A 21,944-nucleotide genomic window follows, 5' to 3' on the forward strand; every position below is an offset into this window, starting at 1 on the left:
CCACTCACCCAATCGGCTTCTCTGGAAATCCAGTCAATTACTCTTAATGACCAGTGGTTTTCCCGCCTACGCGCTACATTCGCAGCCAATGTAAATTTTTTATTCTTGATGATTTCAACTATAGATATTCTTGACCCCGGTTTGTTCCCGGGCGTTATGCTGAAAAAGGGTGAAACTGATAGCAAATGAAATGATAGAAATGAAATATATATATATATATATATATATATATATATATATATATATATATATATATATATATATATATATATATATATATATATATATATATATATATATATATATATATATATATACATCGTGCAGGAAGTATATATTCCAGCGGCATCTTCGAATCTGCGTCGAACTAAAGTCACCGTACAGCAAAAAAAAAAGACGTCATGGAATGCGGACACAACTACATGGCTTCCTCACTTGCTGTGCGTTTAAGTGCGAGACGCTTGCGTGACAGCTGGAACAGACCTAATCGCATAGGTGTATATATAAGATGTAAAACACCTGCGAGATGTGACGAGTCATAGCAGCCCCGTGTGACGCGCGTATCTCGTATGCGTTCGTCCTATTTTCCGTGTCACGGAACAGATGCCCTTGTCTGCAACACGCGTGGCAACACCGTGGTCATTCGTACCTCTACAGGGCGGTCCGAGTGCGGTCTTTCGAAGCGACGGCGTATGTGGTCCAGTAGTGTCGCCACAAAGTGCAGCAACGGTCATTAATTGTGCCGTAGTTGGCGGAAACGAGTGCGGTGCTCTATGGATGGCATGGCGCGTCACACGCGGCAACGGTGTTTTGTGGCGCGTGCAGGGGCGACCGCCGAAAGACGAGGCCCCAGCAACTGGCCGGCGCCGGCCGGTGTCCTGGCTCGAGTTACGCACTGCCGTTTGTAACAAGGGCGAGAAAGAAAGTGCGGCGAGACACGCAGCTGCTGTGATCGGACGAAGGGCACAACACGGACGCGTTGTGCGGACGGCACACTCCCCCCTTCCCCGCACGTGGCCGACGGCAGCGCCGAAGGTGCGTCTCAAACAATCGGGTCAACTCTCGGATATCCTGGCGCCAGTCGCTCCCTGTTTGTCCGACCACGTAGTACAGCTCGTAAGCCGGCATAAACACTTCTGCGTAAGCGTTCGACGTGCTCTCGGCGTGCCGGTCCACGGTGACATGGACCGGAGTCCCACTTGGCCACGCGGCCGCCACGTGCGTCGGACATGCGGGCGCTGGTGGTCTGTGTGTGCCTCTACTTCAACCACGCAGCCGGCATCGGGTAAGTTGCCTGCCTCGCGGCTCCGGAGTTCCCGTCGAAGGAGTGTCTTTTTGCCCCGCCGCGGTGGTCTAGTGGCGAAGGTACTCGGTTGCTGACCCGCAGGTTGCGGGATCGAATCCCGGCTGCGGAGGCTGCATTTCCGATGAAGGCGGAAATGCTGTAGCCCCGTCTGTTCAGATTTGGGTGCACGTTAAAGAACCCCAGGTAATCGAAATTTCCGGAGCCCTCCACTATGGCGTCTCTCATAATCATATGGTGGTTTTGGGACGTTACACCCCACATATCAATCGAAAGACTGTCTTTGAGAAGGACTAATTATCTGCTCGCACAAGAAGGAACATCGCTCATCATGGACGTGTTCTTCACTTTGCAGAAGGTCGACTTCTAGGGCGATCTCCCATTAAGAAGCTCGCTTCCACTTGCGATTTGCGCGGGTACTCGCTGTACCACATCAAGGAATATATAAACCTAATAAGCCCGAATGGCATTCAAGAAGAAACAAATATAATATCACAGTGGTACAACCACGAGCTCGAATAAAAATGCTGTGGCCATCACTCTCCTAGACTTCTATAGTTTGTTTGGTAACGGGAGGGCTATGCATCGAAACGCTTTTCTCTTGCACGAGCCACACTTTCTTGGCGGTCAGCAATATCGAAGGCATTGATTGCGCGCTTTTGGAAATACTTGTTTTTTAGTGACCTCATGTCGCTTGTTATGTCGTAACGCGATACTGAATGCTGATCACTGGCCCATCAAAATGTCCTTCGCTGGCAGAGTAGACCTTTAGAAAAAAGTTAGAGAAGATTCCGAATAACGAAGGTCAATGTCACACACTCATGAAGACAGCCTTCTACGCTTTGGCAGTGATTTGTCATTTTCATGAAGAAGAACGTCCCCTATATCTATAGATCAGGCTATCAGCTAAAAGGCAATTCGCCATGCGTTACATCCGTTCCTGACATGACTTCACACAACTTACAAACCACCCACTTTTCCACACAGACTTTTACTTGAATGTCGGCGTGTCTCTTAGGTAATATGTGTCAGACCAGAGAAGAGTAAAACGGGGTGTTTGTGAAAAGGTGTGCGATAGTCGCACGTGTGGCAGGCTGTGGCACGAGCTGGTTTTGATGTTTAATTAACTGTGTACTGATGAAGACATGAACGCTGTTGCCCATCATTTAACCAACGTACGTGTCATGTTGGTTGCACTCTTTTCATTTACAAATTGGACAGTGACATTTATGAGCTTTAGCAATGCTGATGCTGGACCTTGTTGGTGTGACATAATAACCGTGCGCTCGAAAGGACAAGATAAATGCGCTGTGTAGTGATCTGCCTGTTGTCGACGTCCTTCCGAACGAGTTGCATTATATGAAACTTACGTGCTCTGAAGAGCCTCTGAATTGATGGCATTTTTTGCGGCTGATATTGCTCTCTCGTCGCTCCAGGGTCCTGTCGAGGTCGAAGCCTTTCATCTTGGACCCCGAGGTTTCGGAGCGCGAGTTCTGCCGCCAGCACCGGAGGAACCCGAGCGTGCGGCGCTTTTGCGTGTCGGAGCCAGCCGTGATACACACCATCGTTCAGGGCATGCGAAACACGGTCAACACCTGCCAGCTGCTGTTCAAGTGGGAGCACTGGCCGTGCGACCTGCTCCAGGATCGCAAGAACCTGCTTAGAAAAGGTACGCAGCTACGCGGGACGATGAACGTGACTCTGAAGAGACTGAATCACAGGCTTCCAGAGGTGTAAACCCAGAAAAGTTTCAAGGGGCTGGGAAGAGGCGTGCACACACTCTGTCATGGCGGTCATTTTGTTTTTTACAAATATAGATCTTATTTTTAATTATGTGAAAATTAGTCATGACTTGGTATAAAACAATAAAGTGAGCATGAGCCTCGGCGCCGGGCAAGGTAGCTTAGAACATCCAACAGCAATGAGCAGCTAATTGTACAAACGTATACGTTGGTGTAGTGAAGTATCCAAGTTTAATTCATGAATGGGATCTGGCATATTTTCAGTAAATACGTCATTCGCGTTAAGTGATCAAGTACAAATGCTAGCACGTTAGGGAACAGCTTTCGTTTAACTTCAGCTCCGTTTACCGTTGTGTACATTTTAGAAATAGCCTTGTGCTGTGGAGCTATTCATCTGTCAAGCAATTGAAATGTAATGTTCGAGCACTAAATCTCAAGGGGGGACGCTTGCAACTGGGGCCTGAGCGCAAGGGGGGTCAGGACCCCACTGACCGCCATAATTTACGCCAATGCCTTTGGGCATTCACCGATTGTGAAAGCAATATTATTTCTTTTTTCAGTCGATGTATAAGGGAGCAGTAAACGTGAGCCTTGTATTCACTGTACCACCAAACGCCGTCTTCGTTTTATTCTCTTGACATTGAAGCTCTGCCCGGTTTTGTTCGCCGCCAAAAGAATGGCGCTACAACGACATCATAAAGGGTTACGCCGCATAACTTCACACCAAAATTAGTGACGTCTATATAAAATCATCACGTGGTAATTTTTACTGGAAAAAGCTGTTATATGAGATCGCAACAAGGATGCGTAAGTGTGCGCCACCGCCACTTCTGCCAAGAACCGCTACTACACAAAATAAGAACAAAACTTAAAAAGAGTATAGCCAGGATGGGCACGAACCTGGGTCGTTTCCCGTTTCAAACTGACGCCATGCAAGATTCGAATCGGTTTAGGAATCGCTTTAGCGCATGTAATAAAGCGTAAAGCAACAACCAACGTGACGCAGCTGCGTAACGAGTGAGTTGTTGATTGCTCCAACTAAAGCTTCAGGCATAATTCTTCATCGTCACAGCATCACCAAAGTGCACTTAGCTTTGCGAGTGTGTAGCGGGTTCTCCGAATAATTACGAATAATGGACGCTTCATATAATTTATCGTGTAGTGGATACAGTGTGCCTGTACATAGCCCCAAAGGTGTGTGAAAAAATTTTGCAGATCACAAGCACCTTGGGTATTGACATTATGCGAAGCATGCGGAGGAAAGGTGACCGTGTTGTAGTTTTTTTATTCAGTTACGGAATGATGCTTAATATATGTACTAATGTTGTACGCACAGGCATATTTTCAGCAGTCACATATGTTTTATCTAATCAGTTCTGTACACTTGCGCAACGATGTCAGCAGCACCAGAGTATTACCAATACGAGAAGCGGTAAGCTGATATATAACGCTTGTGCTCGTGAGGATGGTAGCCCTGGTAACTGCTGCGTAAATAAACTTCAGTGGATGCTACTTAAATACAATTAACGTTAACCCGACAAGATGGCTGTATCATAAGAGTACCTAAGTAATATTTATAAAGTTAGATAGCCAGCATTGACCTCAATTGACGTTTCGCCAACATTACACATGAATAGTGTATTTTTATTGAGCAGTACGTACACCTGGCGTGGCTCTGTGGTAGAATGCGTGATTGCCACGCAGATTGCTTGGGTTTGATTCTAAGCGGGGTCGTGACATTTATTCTTTGCATTGGTCACATCAATGCTGTCGATGACAACTTTCTTCTTAACGCTCACACGTTGAAATTGCTCATGTCGGTTCTCGCTGTTCCTGGGCAGATATAAAATTTCGCTCACTTGTGGCACATACCCGCATACGTGTGGCACATACCCGCAAGCGGGTATGTGCCACACGCCTGGCGGAAAGAATTTGATGGCCTACGCGACAGGATTGTCACATTCTTCATGTCATGACCAGCGCATCATATTCATCAAACCATCCCCCCCCCCCCCCCATACTAATTTTAGTTCACTCCAAGTTAAGGGGGTAATCCGAGACCACCCAGACGTAGGTGGCTAGATAGATAGCTGAATAGACACCAAAAGTGCTTGCAGTATGCAAAGAAATGCATTTAAAAATTCACGGCATATCCACGGAGGGAATGATGATGAGTCGGGCGAAGCGTCCGTCCGTCTACCTGTCTGTCTGTCTGTCCGTCCGTCCGCCCGTCCGTCCGCTGGCTCCTATCACACTAGAACACGCATCAGATGAACGGATGGACGCTTCGCCCCACTCATGGTGATTGACTCCGTGAATATGCTTTGAATTTCTTATTATAACAGCCCCATTTATCCCCTTTAATCATCAACTATACAAAAACCACTAACGCCATCTAGATAGCAATCAATGAAATAGAGATGGCTACTCACAAATGAAGGAGGGAATGACCCTAAAGAGCTTTGCCCTTAAATGATCTAGGAAGGCCACTTCTTCAATTTTCGTGGTGACTTGTTTCCAATGCCACGTGACGTTTAAATTTACAGTTTGAAAAAAAAAACTATTTATTCGTCGCTGTTTATGAAGTGTTTCAGAGGCAAGACAGCGTGTCACTTATCAATGAGAGCGAAATTCTTATTTATGCCTCAAGTACCAGACAGCATGCATTAGATACAGATAAAGCGTACCATATAGTTAGCGAAGCCCTCCCACAGGAATGAGAGAGAGAGAGAAAAAAAGCACCTTTGAGTGTTGAATTTAGAGAATAGAATGTTAACATTTCTGCATTTCTCAAGTAAATTGAGCCTGAAGACGTCTATTTGTATGGCGCACAAGTTCTTGCTTTATTTTTAGCATATTTTAAGTAGGCAGGTTATTTGAATCTGCAATGCCTTTCACAACGGGACGCTTGATGAGCATAAAGTATTTCTCTTGCAAAGAAAGCTTTTTATTCGAGAGGGGCCCAGTTGATTACCTCTGATCCCGCAATGACAGCGAACAGCGCAGAGCGACATAAAAAAAAGGCAGATCCCACATACAGTGGGAATCGATGATATGCGAAGCACGAATGAGGAAGGGTAATAGGTCACTTTAAGATCAGCACAACGTTAAGAGCCGGAGGTAAATTATGCCGTACATGACGCTAATGTCACGATTATCATGTTTGGACGTTTCATTTACCTTCGTCATCTATTAACGTCACCTGATACTAACTTTGGTACATATGGAGTTAGCGAAACGGCCACGAGCGTGCTATGAGCGTAGCATGTAGTCATGTTTTACATGAAATCCATACCATGATTATCAAATTTGGACGTGTCATTTACATTCATCGTTCATTCACGTCACGTAATACCAAATTTCGTTTATGTGAAACTAGTGAAACGGCCGTGAGAACGCTACGAGTGTAGCATGTAGTCATGTTTTACATGAAACGCATAATATGATTATCAGGTTTGGACGTGTCGCTTGCCTTCGTCGTCTATTCACTTCCCGTGATACCAAATTTGGTACTTGTGGAGGTAGCACAACGGCGGTGAGCGTGTCATTAAGGGCCCAATATACTGCGACGCAATGTTGACGCACGCGCAGGCTGGGCCTAGTGACGCCATGCTAGCAAAACGCGAGCTCTTTATAGTGTGACGTCAGGCGCGACCGGCGTCCGTCGGCGCGGCTCGGTGGCAACCGGTGCGAAATGCAACATGCTGCATTTCGCGCCGACGACGTTAATTAGACAGCACCGCGTCTGCCTCTCTTCGTGACAGAGGGACGCCGTGTGTGTTCAAACGCGCATGCGTCAAAGCAACGCAGCGCGGCGCGCGCCTGCGAGGGTATGGCATGCAGATCCGCAATGGAGGTGGGTGCACAGATCCACTGATCTCTACTAGGGGGATATCGGCGCATGGCGTGGCATCGCTGGCGTAACGCGATAAAACAAACGCCGTGCGCACGCGTGCCGGCTCACGTCGAGGTGTATTGGCGCCTTGAGTGAGGCGTATATTAATGTTCTTACATGACACTCATCTTGTGACTATCATGTTTTCACCAGTCACATACCTTCGTCATCCATTCACGTATTGCGAAAACGCCGAAGGGACAGATGCTCCAAATTGCTGGCTGACCAAGAGGAGGGTGCTGGGATGGTCTCGAAGCAATGGACACCTGATGCTGCTGCACGGCAAAGCTCCCTTTCCTGGGGGAATTCCAGCTCCAGGGCGCGTTCCTGCTCTACAGAGGCTTCTCGCTCTCGAGGGCGCTCGCGTCACCGATGCGATCCCCGTGGATCAACTTGTAGCCGATCCAGGAGCCGCTCTCAGTCCAAGGCCAAGCTGACCTGGGCGGACAAGGTGCGGGGTGGTAGCAGCAGCGGCGGCGACAACACCAGCGGAGCGAGACCTGAGCCCCTGCCCTCGACTCGGTTTAGAGGTAAGGCACAACCAGAGCACAATGAATACAAAAAGCGCATCTTTGCCCTGGAGCGCGAAAACAGAGAATTAAAGCATAAAATAGAAGAATTCATGACACTAATGACCAAGAGAGTTCGCGACCCTCAAGACAGCACTGCACGAACCCCCACACCTTATCAGCAACCCTCCCACTGTCATAAGCACACAAAGAACACACACAAGCGCAGAGCAGTGGTATTTTTGTCGGACGAAGGTGAGGATGTGTTTAGTGACTGCATGTCAGACATCAGCGAGGCCCCCTCCAACGTCTCAGCTGGTGAGGGTAACTCCATGAGTCGACGCTGCAAGAGCCATACTAACACGTTGAGCACCATCAGCACTGTGCTAAAACAGCTACAAGAGGCGATCGCACAGATAAACTCCAGGCTGTATCGCTTAGAAGGGCCAGCGGCACACCCGAAAACCACCAAACAAGCATAAGCTTCTGCAGCAGCAGCACTTATGTCCTCTCCGAGACCAGTGATTCCGCCACATGAACCCAGTGAACCGCACAAAGCTGATGCGGATTGTGCCAGAGGGGTCGTAACACTCGCACAACCACATCATGGACATTTCACCGCAGTTTTTTAATTTGTGTCAGTAGAACTGTAATTCATTCCCCAAGAAGAAAGACAGCCGAGGACAACTCATTAGATCATGCAAGGGAAAGCCCGATGTTATTCTTCTGCAAGAAAGCGGAGTCACTGAATCCCCACGGAACCTAATTTTCCGGGGTTCAGGGTAACCAGGCTGACCCTGTGCCCCGACTTCAAACGTGCAAGGCGTATAGCTACCCTTGTCCGCAAATACATCAGATTTGTGAAGAAGACCACCCCCGCATACAAGCAAGGCCTGGAATCACAGCTGGTAGAAATCATTCCCGGTCTCATTAGATCATGCAAGGAAAAGCCCCATGTTATTCTTCTGCAAGAAAGCGGAGTCACTGAATCCCCACGGAATCTAACTTTCCCGGGGTTCAGGGTAACCAGGCCGACCCTGTGCCCCGACTTCAAACGTGCAAGGGGTATAGCTACCCTTGTCCGCAAAGACATCAGCTTTGTGGAGAAGACCACCCCCGCATACAACCAAGGCCTGGAATCACAGCTGGTAGAAATCATTCCTGGTCGTGCTAGCAAAGCCAACACTTTCCTATTAAACCTCTACAGTCCACCGAAGGACAGACTTCGAAATTTCAACAGCCTCTTCCTGGTGGCTACAAAATAGGCCAAAAATAAGCCTCTCATGATTGCAGGAGACTTTTTTCCTATTAAACCTCTACAGTCCACCGAAGGACAGACTTCGAAATTTCAACAGCCTCTTCCTGGTGGCTACAAAATAGGCCAAAAATAAGCCTCTCATGATTGCAGGAGACTTTAACGTGCATGGTAACTCATGGGGTTGCACCAAAATTGATGCTAAAGAAACCGAACTTGCTGAGTGTGCGGATGCGCGCGGTCTAAAACTCATCACGAACCCTCGATTTCCGACACTCAAGGGCAATTCTGTCCAACGTGGTACCACTCCCGACTTAGCCTTCCTGCGCAACGTAGAATGGTCGTGGGACAACCTACAGGAGGACATGGGTAGCGACCACTTCATCACGGAAATCAACGTACACATTACTCAACCCCCGCTAAGAAAATACACGTACGTTGATTGGGATAGGTTTCGCCAGATCAGAAACAATGAAACAATGAAACGAGGTCGTCGATCGAGAAACGATCGACGACCTCGTTAGTAATTTGAAAGAGGTGGTTAAAAAGGCAACCAAAGAAATCTCCGCGGAGTTAGAGGTACCTGCATGCAATCGACTCTAGGCTAGCACATCTCCTGGAGGCCAAGAACGCACTTCGTGAAAGATTGAAGAAACAAAAGCTTAACCGGCGGCTCAGAGCCAAGATATTCCAACTCAACGAGGACATAAAACGACATGCCAAGAAACTCGCTGCGCAGCAACGGGATAAGGTCTGCAACGAAGCAGACGGCAAAATGTGCAAAGGAAGCAAATGGGCCCTACTTAAGCATCTGTTTACTGACAGCACCAAATCATTCAAAAGCAGCGCCCGGTTGGAAATTGAGAAACTCGTCTACATGAACACCTCGGAAGGCTGCGAGCGACAAACCTTTGCTGAAAAATTGGCGGACACATACTTACCACTTGAAGGTAAATCTATTCCGTGGGACAACCCCACATCTGAATATCAAGGAACCCCAAAGTCAGCTTTGGATAGACCTTTTCAAGTTGCGGAGATCGTTCATGCCTTGCGGGACTTCAACAGATGGTCGGCGCCCGGCCCAGACAATCTCAAACAAGCTTCTTAGAAACCTTGGCAACGCAGCGATAGAAGTCTTTACAGAAAAGATTAATCAAATATGGTCCGATGGCAATGTTCCAGACTGGTGGAGAACGGCTAAGGTCGTACTCATACCCAAACCGGGAAAGCCCCTGGGATCAGAAAATTTGCACCCGATATCACTTACATCATGCCTTGGGAAATTGGTGGAACATGCCATTTATAATCGAATTAGCGGACACATTGAGGAAGAAGGTCACTTTCGCCACAATATGGTGGGCTTCTGAAAATCCCTGTCTACACAAGACGCTATGCTTCTCTTCAAGAGGGTCATACTCGATAACACGTCTCTAGATATCAAAGGAATATTGGCGCTCGATCTGAGGAAGGCCTTCGACACACTGAGGAATGAGCACATTCTTAATTAAGGTTTCCAGTTGAGCCTCGGTGAAAATCTTACAACTTTGTCAAGTCTTTTTAGGGGCGAAGCTCCTTAGGGCGTGGGCTGTGCGTCCCCTATAGCCTGTATGTAGCCACCTCTAGTTCTTGCAGTGTTCACTAGATGGCAATACCGTCCCCTGTATGTAGCCACCTCTAGTTTAGTTCTTGCAGTGTTCACTAGATGGCGGTACCGTCTCCTGCATGTAGCCACCTCTCGTTTAGTTCTTGTAGTGTTTACTAGATGGTGGTACTTGTAGCTGATGATGAAAAGATGCAAGATGTTATAAACTAGAAAGCGGTACTTGTAGTTGATGAAAGACGCGAGATCTTATAAAATAGAAATGAAATAGGAAAGCTGAAGATCTCAGACTACCACTCACGAGTCAAAGCCAAAACGGAGAATATGCAGCCATCAAACTCTTTGACTCTGGAATCGTCCTCATGACCATGTACCTCGCACCCAACCTGTCGACCGGGAACATCAAGACATTCATAGACACTGCGTTACGAAATTATCAGAACAAATACAAGAATGGACAATTTGTACTACTTGGAGACTTTAACGTGGCTATCATAGACAATAATTGGCTTATCCAACATATGGCTTCTAGATATGCACTCAGACGTATATCGTTTGACCATATGAAACCTACCACGATCCGAGGAACATGCATAGACCTAGTATTTGCAAATTACCCACTGCAACCCATACAGGAACCGCTCTCCCTTCATTTCACAGACCATAAAGCCGTCATAATGAAGGGACATCGCAAGCCATCCATCGTCTAAGAACAAATAAAAGTTGATTTGTGTATATACACACACAGCGTTTCTCACGTCTTTACATGATGATCGACTGGGCGAATTACACGGAAGATTCACAGTTTACCGATGAATCCCTACGGAGCTTCGCCCATTCATCATCATTCACCCCGTGAATATGCCGTAATTTTTTTGGCAGATCGGAACGCTACAATCAGCATCGGCTCAATCAAGAGCAAAGAGTACACACTGGGTAACGTTGGTACACCGCAAGGATCAGTGTTGTCCCCACTTTTATGCAACATTGCAATTCACAACCTGTCTCAGCGGCTCGCCGACGTTCCGGGCATTGGCCATGCAATATACGTGGACGACATCACCATATGGTCCGTGGAGGGCCCTCTTGGGAAGCTGGAGGGTAATCTACTACGAGCATTCTATGTCACGGAGGATTTTCTTACGAGCACGTGGATGGAGCTATCTCCTGATAAGTCGGAACTCGTCCTAAACAAGCGTTTTCCGAGGCGGGCGCCGGATATTTATGGGCAGCCTATTAGTCTGTGATCAAGAAGTAGAAAACCAATTCACATCTATGAATCAGTTAAGGTTCTAGGCATGACGATTGGAAAGTACAGCAACAACAACACCGAGGCACTCAGACGTCTCGAGAAGAGCGCTCACAGATTCAGTAGGGTCATCTCCAGAGTTGCCAACAAGAGAGAGGGCCTGAAGGACGATAATCTCATGAAAGCCTTCTATGCGTTCCTCCTCATCCACATTATTTACGCCGCGCATTTCCTAAAACTGACAAAGAAGGAACTTAATAATATTGACGCCCTTATCAGGACGGCGCTAAAGCGGGTCTTAAATCATCCGAAAAGCAAAAACACGAAGCGGCTCTTACAGCTCGGACTGCATAACACAGCAACGGAGCTCTTTGAAGCTCAACGAACAGCGCAGCTATGCCGATTGTCACTTACCAAAGCAGGCACCAGCATCCTCTCAGAAGCCGGACTACAACCCCTCTTTATGCCACCAGAAAAACAGAGTACATCTGCTGAGATAAAAGGGGCCATATGTGTCGACTGGGTCCCCAGGAACATCCATCCGGGGCACAATGAAGGGCGCCGACGAGCAAGAGCCCAGGCCATCATGAGGAAGATCGGGCGCTCAAGCTCAGCTGCCCTCTTTGTCGATGCAGCCCAATACTGGAAGAAGAATGCGTATGGCGTCACTGTTGTTAATGGATGCCCAGTAAACGCTGCCACGGTGATCACCAGATACACTCAAGAAGATTATGAACATGCAATCACGGTCGCTCTTCACGAACGAAAAAGAGATGTCACCATCTTTTCGGACTCAAAAACAGCCATCCGGTCATTCTTAGCCGGCTCCGTCTCTTCTACGGCTGCTCACATCACGAATGAGGTACCTACTCAGGAAAATGAAGTGGCAGTTCCCCTGACACATATTGCATGGTTCCCGGCCCATATGGGTAGTCTCTCGTATTGCCCGACCGGCAATCCGAACGAGAGGGCTCACCGGCTAGCGCGCGAACTAGCTACCCGTGGCGGTGAGCGGCCTTCTCAGAGGGGTAGCGAACGGGGATGTATAGGCTTCATGGATCCATTGATTACATTTAACGAGATCACCACAGCTCATAAACTAGGGCGCTTAGTTTTCCCTCTTCCGCACCCTAAATTGAATAAAGGACAAGCAGTTACACTTCGTCAACTACAGATGCAAACGTACATCACACCAACCATACTGCACAAACTCGACCCGGGTTTCTCACCCCACTGCACGCATTGTCATCACGAGTGCTGTAATTTCGAACACATGCTCTGGTTGTGCCCCTTTAACTCGGTGTCAGAACTACCAGACCAGACCTCCTGCGAGGCTGCCACGCGCAGCATGGAACTCGACAACCAACTCCTGGCCGTCCAGAGGGCCCAGGACATCGCCGAGAGACTCCACCTCCCGGCACCATCCTGGGTGAAGCCACTTGGCTTAGCTAGCGGGGCCTCCGGTCCCTTCCAGTTTCTGCCGCATTTGGACCAATATAAAGTTTTCACTCACTCACTCCCTTGACGCATGTGCGTTTGAGCGCACACGCCGTCCCTCCGTCATGAAGAGAGGCAGACGCGGTGCTGTCTAACGTCGTCAGCACAAAATGCAGCATGTCGCTTTTCGCACCGGTTGCCACCGGGCCGCGCCGACGGACGCTGGTTGCGCCCGTCGCACCTGGCGTCACACTATAGAGTGCTCGCGCTTTGCTAGCGTGGCGTCGCTGCGTCCAGCCTGCGTGTGCGTCAACGTTGTGTCGGAGTATATTGGGCCCTTCATGACGCGCTCGCCGCCGTTGCGCTAGCTCCACTTGTACCAAATTTGGTATCACGACGAAGGAAAATGACAAGTCCAAACCTGATAATCATAATATGCGTTTCATGTGAAACATGAATACATGCTAAGCTCATGGCGTTCTCGGGGCTGTTTCACTAGTTTCACATATACCAAATTTAATATTACGTGAAGTGAATGGACGATGAATGTAAATGACACTTCCAAAAATGTTAATCATGATATGGATTTCATGTAAAACATGACCACATGCTACGCTCATAGCACGCTCCGGCCGTTTTGCTAGCTCCATATATACCAAAGTTAGTATCAGGTGACGTTTTGATGTTAGGGTCTGTCGCTTGCGTTCACCATGCAGTCATGTCATGCCATACTAGTATTGCAATATATCATGTGAACGGAACCACCGCAACTGCTGTCTGCCGATGAAATGTAAATCGTGACATCCATGACATACATGTCTTAATTTTCATGTTAGTCAGTTATGTTCGTCATACAGTCATGTTATATCATGCAAAGTCTGGTATTGATACCATTATCCAAACTTCCAGGAGAGCTAAAAGTTGTAGGTGGCTAGATAGATAGATAGATAGATAGATAGATAGATAGATAGATAGATAGATAGATAGATAGATAGATAGATAGATAGTGTTGTATCCTGCAGTTTCTGTTTCAGTGTGTACGTTGCCAACACTGTGTCCTTGTGCTTGTATATATTTGTGGAACGTGTAATAAAACGGTAGTACACGTATGCAGCCACTACCCGGGGTGTGTCGTCACGTTACTCCTTCACTACAATGGCGACGAGTTTCTGAACCCCGTCTGATGCGCCCCCCCAGATGGCTTTCGCCGGCATCGCCCCTCCAGATCCGTTTCTTCCGACACCGGGTCGCCTCGTGCAGCCATGGTCCCGATGGCACGGCACGTTCAAGGTCTACCTGCTGGCTTCCGGTGCTTCAGAGTTCTCCCCGGAGTGACGCAAGGCTATTCTACTACATTCTTTGGTACCCGAAGATCAACGTATTCTTGATACCCTGTCTGTTTCGCAGGCACCCGAAAAGACAGGAGAAAGAAGGGACCGGAGCTACGCCCGACGTGCATGACTACGCGGTAGCGGCACTGGCTAAGCACTTCGATACCACCTGCAGCCAGGTCGTTGAGCGCCACCGATTCCACCGTTGAATTCAGTCCCCAGGCGAGTCTATTCAAGAATACATGACAGAGCTAACAGAGCTTGCCGCGAGGGGCTCATTTACGTCGCAAGAAGAGTCATTACGTGACCAGTTTGTTGCCGGTGTGTTCTCGCATCGTATTTCCTATTTCTGTGCAACCAGTATCATTGCAGTCGGGCTCAAAAGGCAGTTCATCGTCGCAGTCAGAGTTCACGGCCGCGTGCTCGCACTTTCAGCCAACGTGATGAGGCACCTACGTCCGGGAACCACCCCCAGTTTCAACAGCGCTGTCTATCGAATTCGTAGCAACACGGGAATTCTTCGCATTGCTTCAAATGCGGTTCTAAGCAGCATCGCGCTTCTTGGCAACGATGCCCAGCTAAAGGAAAAAATTGGCAGCATATCCACGGAGTGAATGATGGAGAGTGGGGCGAAGCATTCGTCCGTCCATTCGTTCTTGCTTGTGTCCGTCCATCTGTGTGACCGTCCATGCGTTCATCTGCCCGTCCGTGCGTGCGTCTGTTCGTGCGTCCGTCCCTGTGTTCGTCCATTCATCCGCCCCTGCGTCCGTTCATGCGTCCATCCATGCATCTGTCTGTGTGTCCGTTCGTCCATCTATTCAACACTCCAAGTACCATCACCTCGCATCTTTTCATCATATAGAAGCACCTCATATTCCTCATATAGAAGCACCGCCATCCAGCGGACATTCCAAGGACTAAACGAGAGGTGGCACACGCACACTTTCTTACGGCTTGCGCTTCGGGTCTACTTCCCACCTTTAACCACCTCGAGTTTATGGTATATACTAGTTCACTGTATTCATGGCACTGCGGCCCAACCCTCGCTAAACCTTTCTAAAACCAAAAAGGTTACGCCCAGCGAGTATAACGTAGCAACCTTTTCCTGTCAGATAGTGCTGAATGTACCTGCCAATGGCTGCTAATGGGAAATGAGAGACAGGAGAATTCAGCTTTTACTTTCTTACGGGTTGCGCTTCGTATCTACTTTTCACCTTTAACCACCTCGAGTTCATTCATGGTATCTACTAGTTCATTGTATTCATGGCACTGCGGCTCAACGCTCGTTAAACCTTTCTAAAACTAAGGAGGTTACACCCAGCGAGTATAACGTACGTAGCAACCCTTTCTTGTCAGATAGTGCTCAATGTTCATGCCAATGGCTGCTAATGGGGATCGCAGCGTGCGCGTTAACTGAAAGCCGAATGCTCTTGTCTCTCGTTCCCCATTAAGAGCCATTGGCACGTACATTGAGCACTATTTCTTATTGTTCAACAACGCACAGAAGAAATCTCTCACCGGCACCACCTTGGAGGTCAAAATGTTATACTTGTTACATACTACAACGGCTACGAGGGTCGAACGGGTGCGTCTATAGAGAGCTTCGCCCCTAAAAAGTGCTTCTTTTGTGACCGTATCGGACATTTCGAAAATGTTTGCAACCAGAAGCGGTCGCAGGCACCTGTCCACGAGGTTTCAGTAGTGTTAGGAATTCGCTGTGTCGTGATGGTAACGGTAGCCAAAAGCGGCGAGCAGTCGAACGGATTTCGCTGAAGCCTTCGCCCGGAGGCGGAAACGGGGGGCAATCAGATTTGAAAACAGCATCAAGAAGGAGCGTTTACTATAGCAGGTTGTCGTTTGTACAGAGCCGGCCAGCACGACGACGTCGGCTGGGGCAAAATCCTCAAACATGGGGCCGGCATGGCCTTAAATAGCGTTTTGGTCTCTTCTACGAGACCAGTTCCCGGTGCTTGGAGGAGAAGGTGAAGCTTTCTCCTGAACGGCACGGTGGCTCGGCAGAGGAGGCGGTGCTTTACCCGGAACTTCATGGTGCCGCCTTCTGCGCGGAAGGTGGCTCTGGGATGTGGGGAGACAGTTCGCCGGAACAGCGCTCGATCTCGTGAGAAGAAGCGCTCCCTAACGAGGACCATGTCTGTGGCGTAACAGTAGATAGCCCGTTGCAGGATGAAACCGTAGAGGTCCTTGTGGTTCAACAGCCTTTTACATATAGATTTCACATTAACGTTAAAGTCGGGCAGGTCGCTATGAAGCTATTAACCAATTCTGGCTCTTCCGTTTCAATTCTTTCAGGCAAAATGTTTGACCAACGTTTCTCTGGCATGCCGCTTCTTCCAGTTCTGCGTGTGACGCTTCTGGATTATTCCAAAAGACCAATGTTGGTTCGAAGCTGCTTTTTTTAGGTCTTTTTCGAGAATCGCAGCGCACCGCTGTTGTTTTATGTCGTCTAACAGGGTACTTCTCTCGTTGGCCTGGATGGCATTAAGGCTTTGAACCTACGCATTGAAGGGTCTGAGTTGCAGTGTTTTCGAACAAGCACGGTACCTAACGCCGAAGTATCTTGGACATGTCCAATATATATATGTATATAGATTCATCCACTCTTGGGCGATGACGCCCTAATACCTATAGCTGATGTGATCAGCTTTTTAAATGAAGCACAACTTCTGAACAAGGTCTAACTACACTAAACTATGCTACCGCTAGACATGGCAAAACTTGACTGATGTGACTCGTAGCACAGCCTCTTCGGAGAGGCATCTGCTGCAGCTGGAATTTACAACGAGGCACTTGCCTCCCTGCCCTTAGGTATAAGGACACGGGTATGGTATTAGTGCTATGTAAAAGCCGTTACGGTTTAACATAACCTCATGCACCAACCATACACATTGACCACCCCGAGCATCACACACATAATTTTAGAAGAGATATATACTTCACGCGTTTACGGAGCCAATCCTTTTAGGCCTTTATACAGCCACGCTTCACCGCTCATCATATCCCTCATCACCGCTCATCACCTTCACCGCTCATCATGTCATCGCCGTTAAGACATTTCAGAGTCATTGTCATAGCCCTGTTTGCTGTAAGTATTCTCACCATGAGTCTGGCGCAGCATAGCCTTAGTTGCTCTTGCGCCACAAAACCCAACATAACTATAGATTCATCCATACAGCTGCCATCAGCACTTCAGAGGTTCTGCTTTCGGTTCACAAATGAGCTCGGTATAGCAAAAGGTTTTGTTTACAAGACACGTGCGGATGTTCAGCCAGTAGCATCAAAACTTCGACGGCTTCCTTTGACGTTACAAGCACACGTGTTTTCCGAACTTCACCGCTTGGAAAGTTTGGACATCATTGAACGTATCGATGCGTCAGAATGAGTGTCCCTTATTGTAGTCATTCAGAAAAAAAATCCGCCATATCCACGAAGTGAATGATGATGAGTGGGCGAAGCTCCGGAGGTAAACCTGGTGAACCATGAATCCTCTGTACATTTTGCCCACTCGATTTTATTACATCGCTCCCCCTAGCGTACGTCGCCGCACTAAATCGAACGATTGCCTTCAACCAATGACACGCGCCATATGTGACATCATTCCTATTTTATAAGATCTCGCGTCTTTCATCAACTACAAGTACCGCTTTCTAGTTTATAACATCTTGCATCTTTTCATCAGCAGCTACAAGTACCACCATCTAGTAAACACTACAAGAACTAAACGAGAGGTGGCTACATACAGGAGACGGTACCGCCATCTAGTGAACACTGCAAGAACTAAACTAGAGGTGGCTACATACAGGGGACGGTACCGCCATCTAGTGAACACTGCAAGAACTAAACTAGAGGTGGCTACATACAGGCTACAGGGGACGCACAGCCCACGCCCTAAGGAGCTTCGCCCCTAAAAATGGAATTATTAGGCTCTGTGTAGATCTAAGTGAGCCTAACAGGGCCATCGTTCCGGACAGCTTTCCGCTGCGTCACATGGATGAGTTGCTTCATGCCTTGGCAGGTGCCACGCACTTCTCAAAACTTGACTTAGCATCTGCCTACCACTAAGTTCCCCTGGACCCGGATAGTAGAAACTTGACAGCTTTTATTACACACGAAGGGCTCTACCGCTTCAAGCGCGTCTGTTTTGGGCTAGCCTTAGCACCGGCTGCTTTCCAGAGTAGCATGTCTCGGATCCTTCGCAATTGTGCAGGTGTCCTCTTTTACATCGACGATGTCATTATTTTTGGCAAATCGGCTGAGGAGCACCTAAAAAACTTGGAGGCAGTGTTACAGCGTATCCAAGACGCAGGTCTGAAGCTCAGCAGTAAATGTGCGTTTGGAGTTCAGGAGCTCGAATTCTTGGGCCACAAGGTGACACCTTGCGGTATTTCGTCACTGTCGGGGAAAGTGAACGCGATAGTAGAAACCCCAGTTCCGAGAAATGTCGCTGAACTCCATTTCTTTCTTGGGTTCGTGGAATACTACGCCAAGTTTATGCCATACTTGGCTGAGATGGTAGAACCAATGGGGGCTCTTCTTAGGAAAGGTGAAACCTTCACCTGGTCTGTTCAGGCGGATAACAGTTTCCACGCAGTAAAGGTGGTATTATTGTCAGATCTTGTCTTGCACATGTCTGATCCTGCGCCTCTAATAGTCATCTCGACTGATGCATCCGAATGTGGTCTAGAAGCAGTCCTCCAGCAGCACGCCTGTGATAATCCTCGTACTGATGCTTTTGCATCACGTACGCTATCTCCGGCTGAAAGAAAGTATACAGTTGGCGAAAAGGAAGCACTTGCATGCATTTTGGCATGCGAGTATTGGCATACATACCTGTGGGAACGGAGCTTCACTCCCACCAGGCACAATTTTCGCTTTTTTCTTCTCAAGGCTCAGGCCGACGCCCACTTAGAATTGCACGTTGGTGCGCAAGGCTACTGCGGTACAATTTCACGGAGTACCAGAAAGGCTCGTCCAACAGAGTAGCTGATGCTCTGTTACGATTACCTGTACATATGGCAGATAGAGAGCTGAATTTCGAGGAAGAATTCGTTTCCATGGTTCAACCAACTTGCCTGACAAAAAAGCAGTTTGAACAAGCGGTTCTGGCTGAGGCCGCTCTTCAAAAGGTGGAGGCGTTTGTAAATGAGTCTTGGCCATCACACAGAGATTTGTCGCAAGAACTCCAACCCTACTTTAGAGTTCATGATGAATTGGAGTAGTGAGTGAAATGTTGATGTGGGCAGAGAGGCTGGTAGTTCCTTCATCTCTCGTGGCTCAACTTGTGGCAACAGCGCATGAAACGCACCAGGTGTTGCACGCATCAAGGCCAGACTTATAGAGCGATTTCAGTGGCCCCGCATGGACATTCACGTAAAAGAAGCAGTCCACAATTGCAGCATCTGTCAAGCAGCAGATAAATCGGCAAAGACGTCGCCTGCTCCGCTGCAACCTGTCGAGTTACCAGAGAGACCATGGCAAAAATTTGCAATTGATATCGTTGGTCCCCTGGAGAGGGTGCTTCAAGATTGCAGATTTGTCCAGACACTAGTGGTCTACTTCTCAAAATGGCCAGAAGTACAGCTTGCAAGAAAAATTTCTACAAGAACCGTGACAGAATTCCTGCTCAATGCATTTGCACGAGAAGGATATCGTGAAGAGATAGTTTGTGATAATGGGCCCCAGTTCACGTCAAAGGAATTTGTCAACTTCTTACGAGAACGAGTGACCAGTCTGTCGCATTCATCTGTTTATTACCCCCAGGGAAACGGACAGATCAAGCGGTTCAACCACACGTTCAAGACTTACCTCCAATTGGCCCATCTGCAACAACGTCCACTGCGAACGGCTGTACGGGATTATTTTATTTATTCAGAATACTGTCAATCCCGTGATGGGATTATTACAGGAGTGGTGTCACATTGTACATAGTTAAAACAAGCAATACACAGACAAAAAATACATGGAAATTTGAAGCGAATATTTCAAACATAGTGGAAAATTCGCCGTATACTGATAGGCAAAGACTCTTTATGAATATAAACATCAGATAAAATGCTGCGGCAAGCAAAAAACAAATACAAAACGAAATTGCACAGACAGAGTTAAAACTTGCTACATCATGGCAGGAAATCACGGCTAAATAAAAGTCAGCACACATTCACTCGCTCGATTAACAAATTCATCAACTCTCGGCTGTGTCAACACGGTGGGGTGTAGGGCATTCCAAGCGCGTATGGCTTGCGGAAAAAAAGAGTGGCCAAAAACATTGTTTTGGAAGGGATACTCTTCAAGTGTGTGACAATGTTTATTTCGTGTTTGGCGCTTACTGTTAACCTTAACATAATTAGCCGGATTTATTTTCAAAGAGTTGTGTAGCACCAGATGCAAAAATCTCAGGCTATGAAGCTTGGCGCGGCTCGCCATGGTGGGCAGATCCGCTCTTATCAAAAGAGCAGTAGGTGAGTCGGTACGCCTTTAACGGTTATAGATAAAACGGACTGCTTTACGTTGTATTCTTTCAAGCGCGGCTACATGTTTGTTTGTGAAGGGGAACCAGGCCACATTCGCATATTCGAGGATTGGGCGGATAAGCATGGTATACGCTAAAAGTTTTGTTTGGGTTGTCGAATGACGAAGGGTTCGCTTAAGAAAAAATAACCTGCCGAGTGGCTTCTTTGTAATATGTTCGACATGCGCAGTCCAATTTAAGTCGGACGATATCAAGATGCCTAGATATTTGCAGGCAGCGACGTTGCGAAGTGGGACATTTCCCAGTGAATACGAAAAATTTGCCCTCGCTTTTTGCTTTGTAATTGACATGGCGACAGTTTTCTCAGTATTTATTTCCATTTGCCACTCTCGACACCAGGTTTCGACCTTTTTTAGCGAATCATGTAGTTTTAAATGATCCTGGTAGCTGTCTATTCGCTGGTACAGGATACAATTATCTGCGAACAATCTGATTTTTACATCGGCTACGTCAGCAACGTCATTAATAAAAAGAAGAAACAACATGGGGCCTAAAACAGAACCCTGGGGCACTCCCTATAACACTGGAACCGTGTCAGACACATGTGCACCATATTGAACAAATTGGTAGTGGTTGGTCAAATAGTGTTCGATCCACTTGGTCATAGGTCCGTTTCCCAGTATACTGGTTAGCTTTTGGATCAGTTTGGGATGGGAAACGCGGTCAAAAGCTTTTGACAAATCTAAAAAGACTACGTCAATCTGCGATTGATCATTAATTCTATTGGCAAGGCTATGCAAGGTCTCAACCAGTTGTGCGACAGTAGATAGTCCGCGACGAAAACAGTGTTGATTGGAATGGAGAATAGCATTTTCTTCCACGTATTTGGTAAGGGACTTTAGAATAATATGCACAAGCATTTTGCAGGAAGTACACGTAATAGAAATTGGTCTGTAATTAGATGGACAAGACGAGTCACCACTCTTGTGAATGGGAAGAATTTTTGCAATTTTCCATTCCGATGAAACCTGGCAATCTTTAAGCGATTTCGAAAATATAAGAAAAATGTATTTACACACAGATTCAGCGTAACGCTTTAAAAACGCGTTGGGAATCCCGTCGGGTCCACTACCTTT

The 21,944-nt window shown here is 47.6% G+C and overlaps 1 protein-coding gene across 1 annotated transcript in view; it reads left to right on the plus strand.

Annotated features, from left to right (window-relative positions):
- The first annotated feature begins 609 nt into the window (after positions 1-609).
- The window catches only part of LOC142767395 (protein Wnt-9a-like), a 45,525-nt gene continuing 24,190 nt past the window's right edge, over positions 610-21,944 (plus strand). Inside the window, exons 1-2 of the mRNA XM_075868957.1 lie at positions 610-1,285; positions 2,740-2,972. Of these exons, the coding sequence (XP_075725072.1) occupies positions 1,230-1,285; positions 2,740-2,972 (289 nt within the window). The 5' untranslated portion in view covers positions 610-1,229. The remainder of the gene's footprint in view (positions 1,286-2,739; positions 2,973-21,944) is intronic.

This window comes from Rhipicephalus microplus, chromosome 1 (assembly GCF_043290135.1).
Source record: "Rhipicephalus microplus isolate Deutch F79 chromosome 1, USDA_Rmic, whole genome shotgun sequence".
NCBI lineage: Eukaryota > Metazoa > Arthropoda > Arachnida > Ixodida > Ixodidae > Rhipicephalus > Rhipicephalus microplus.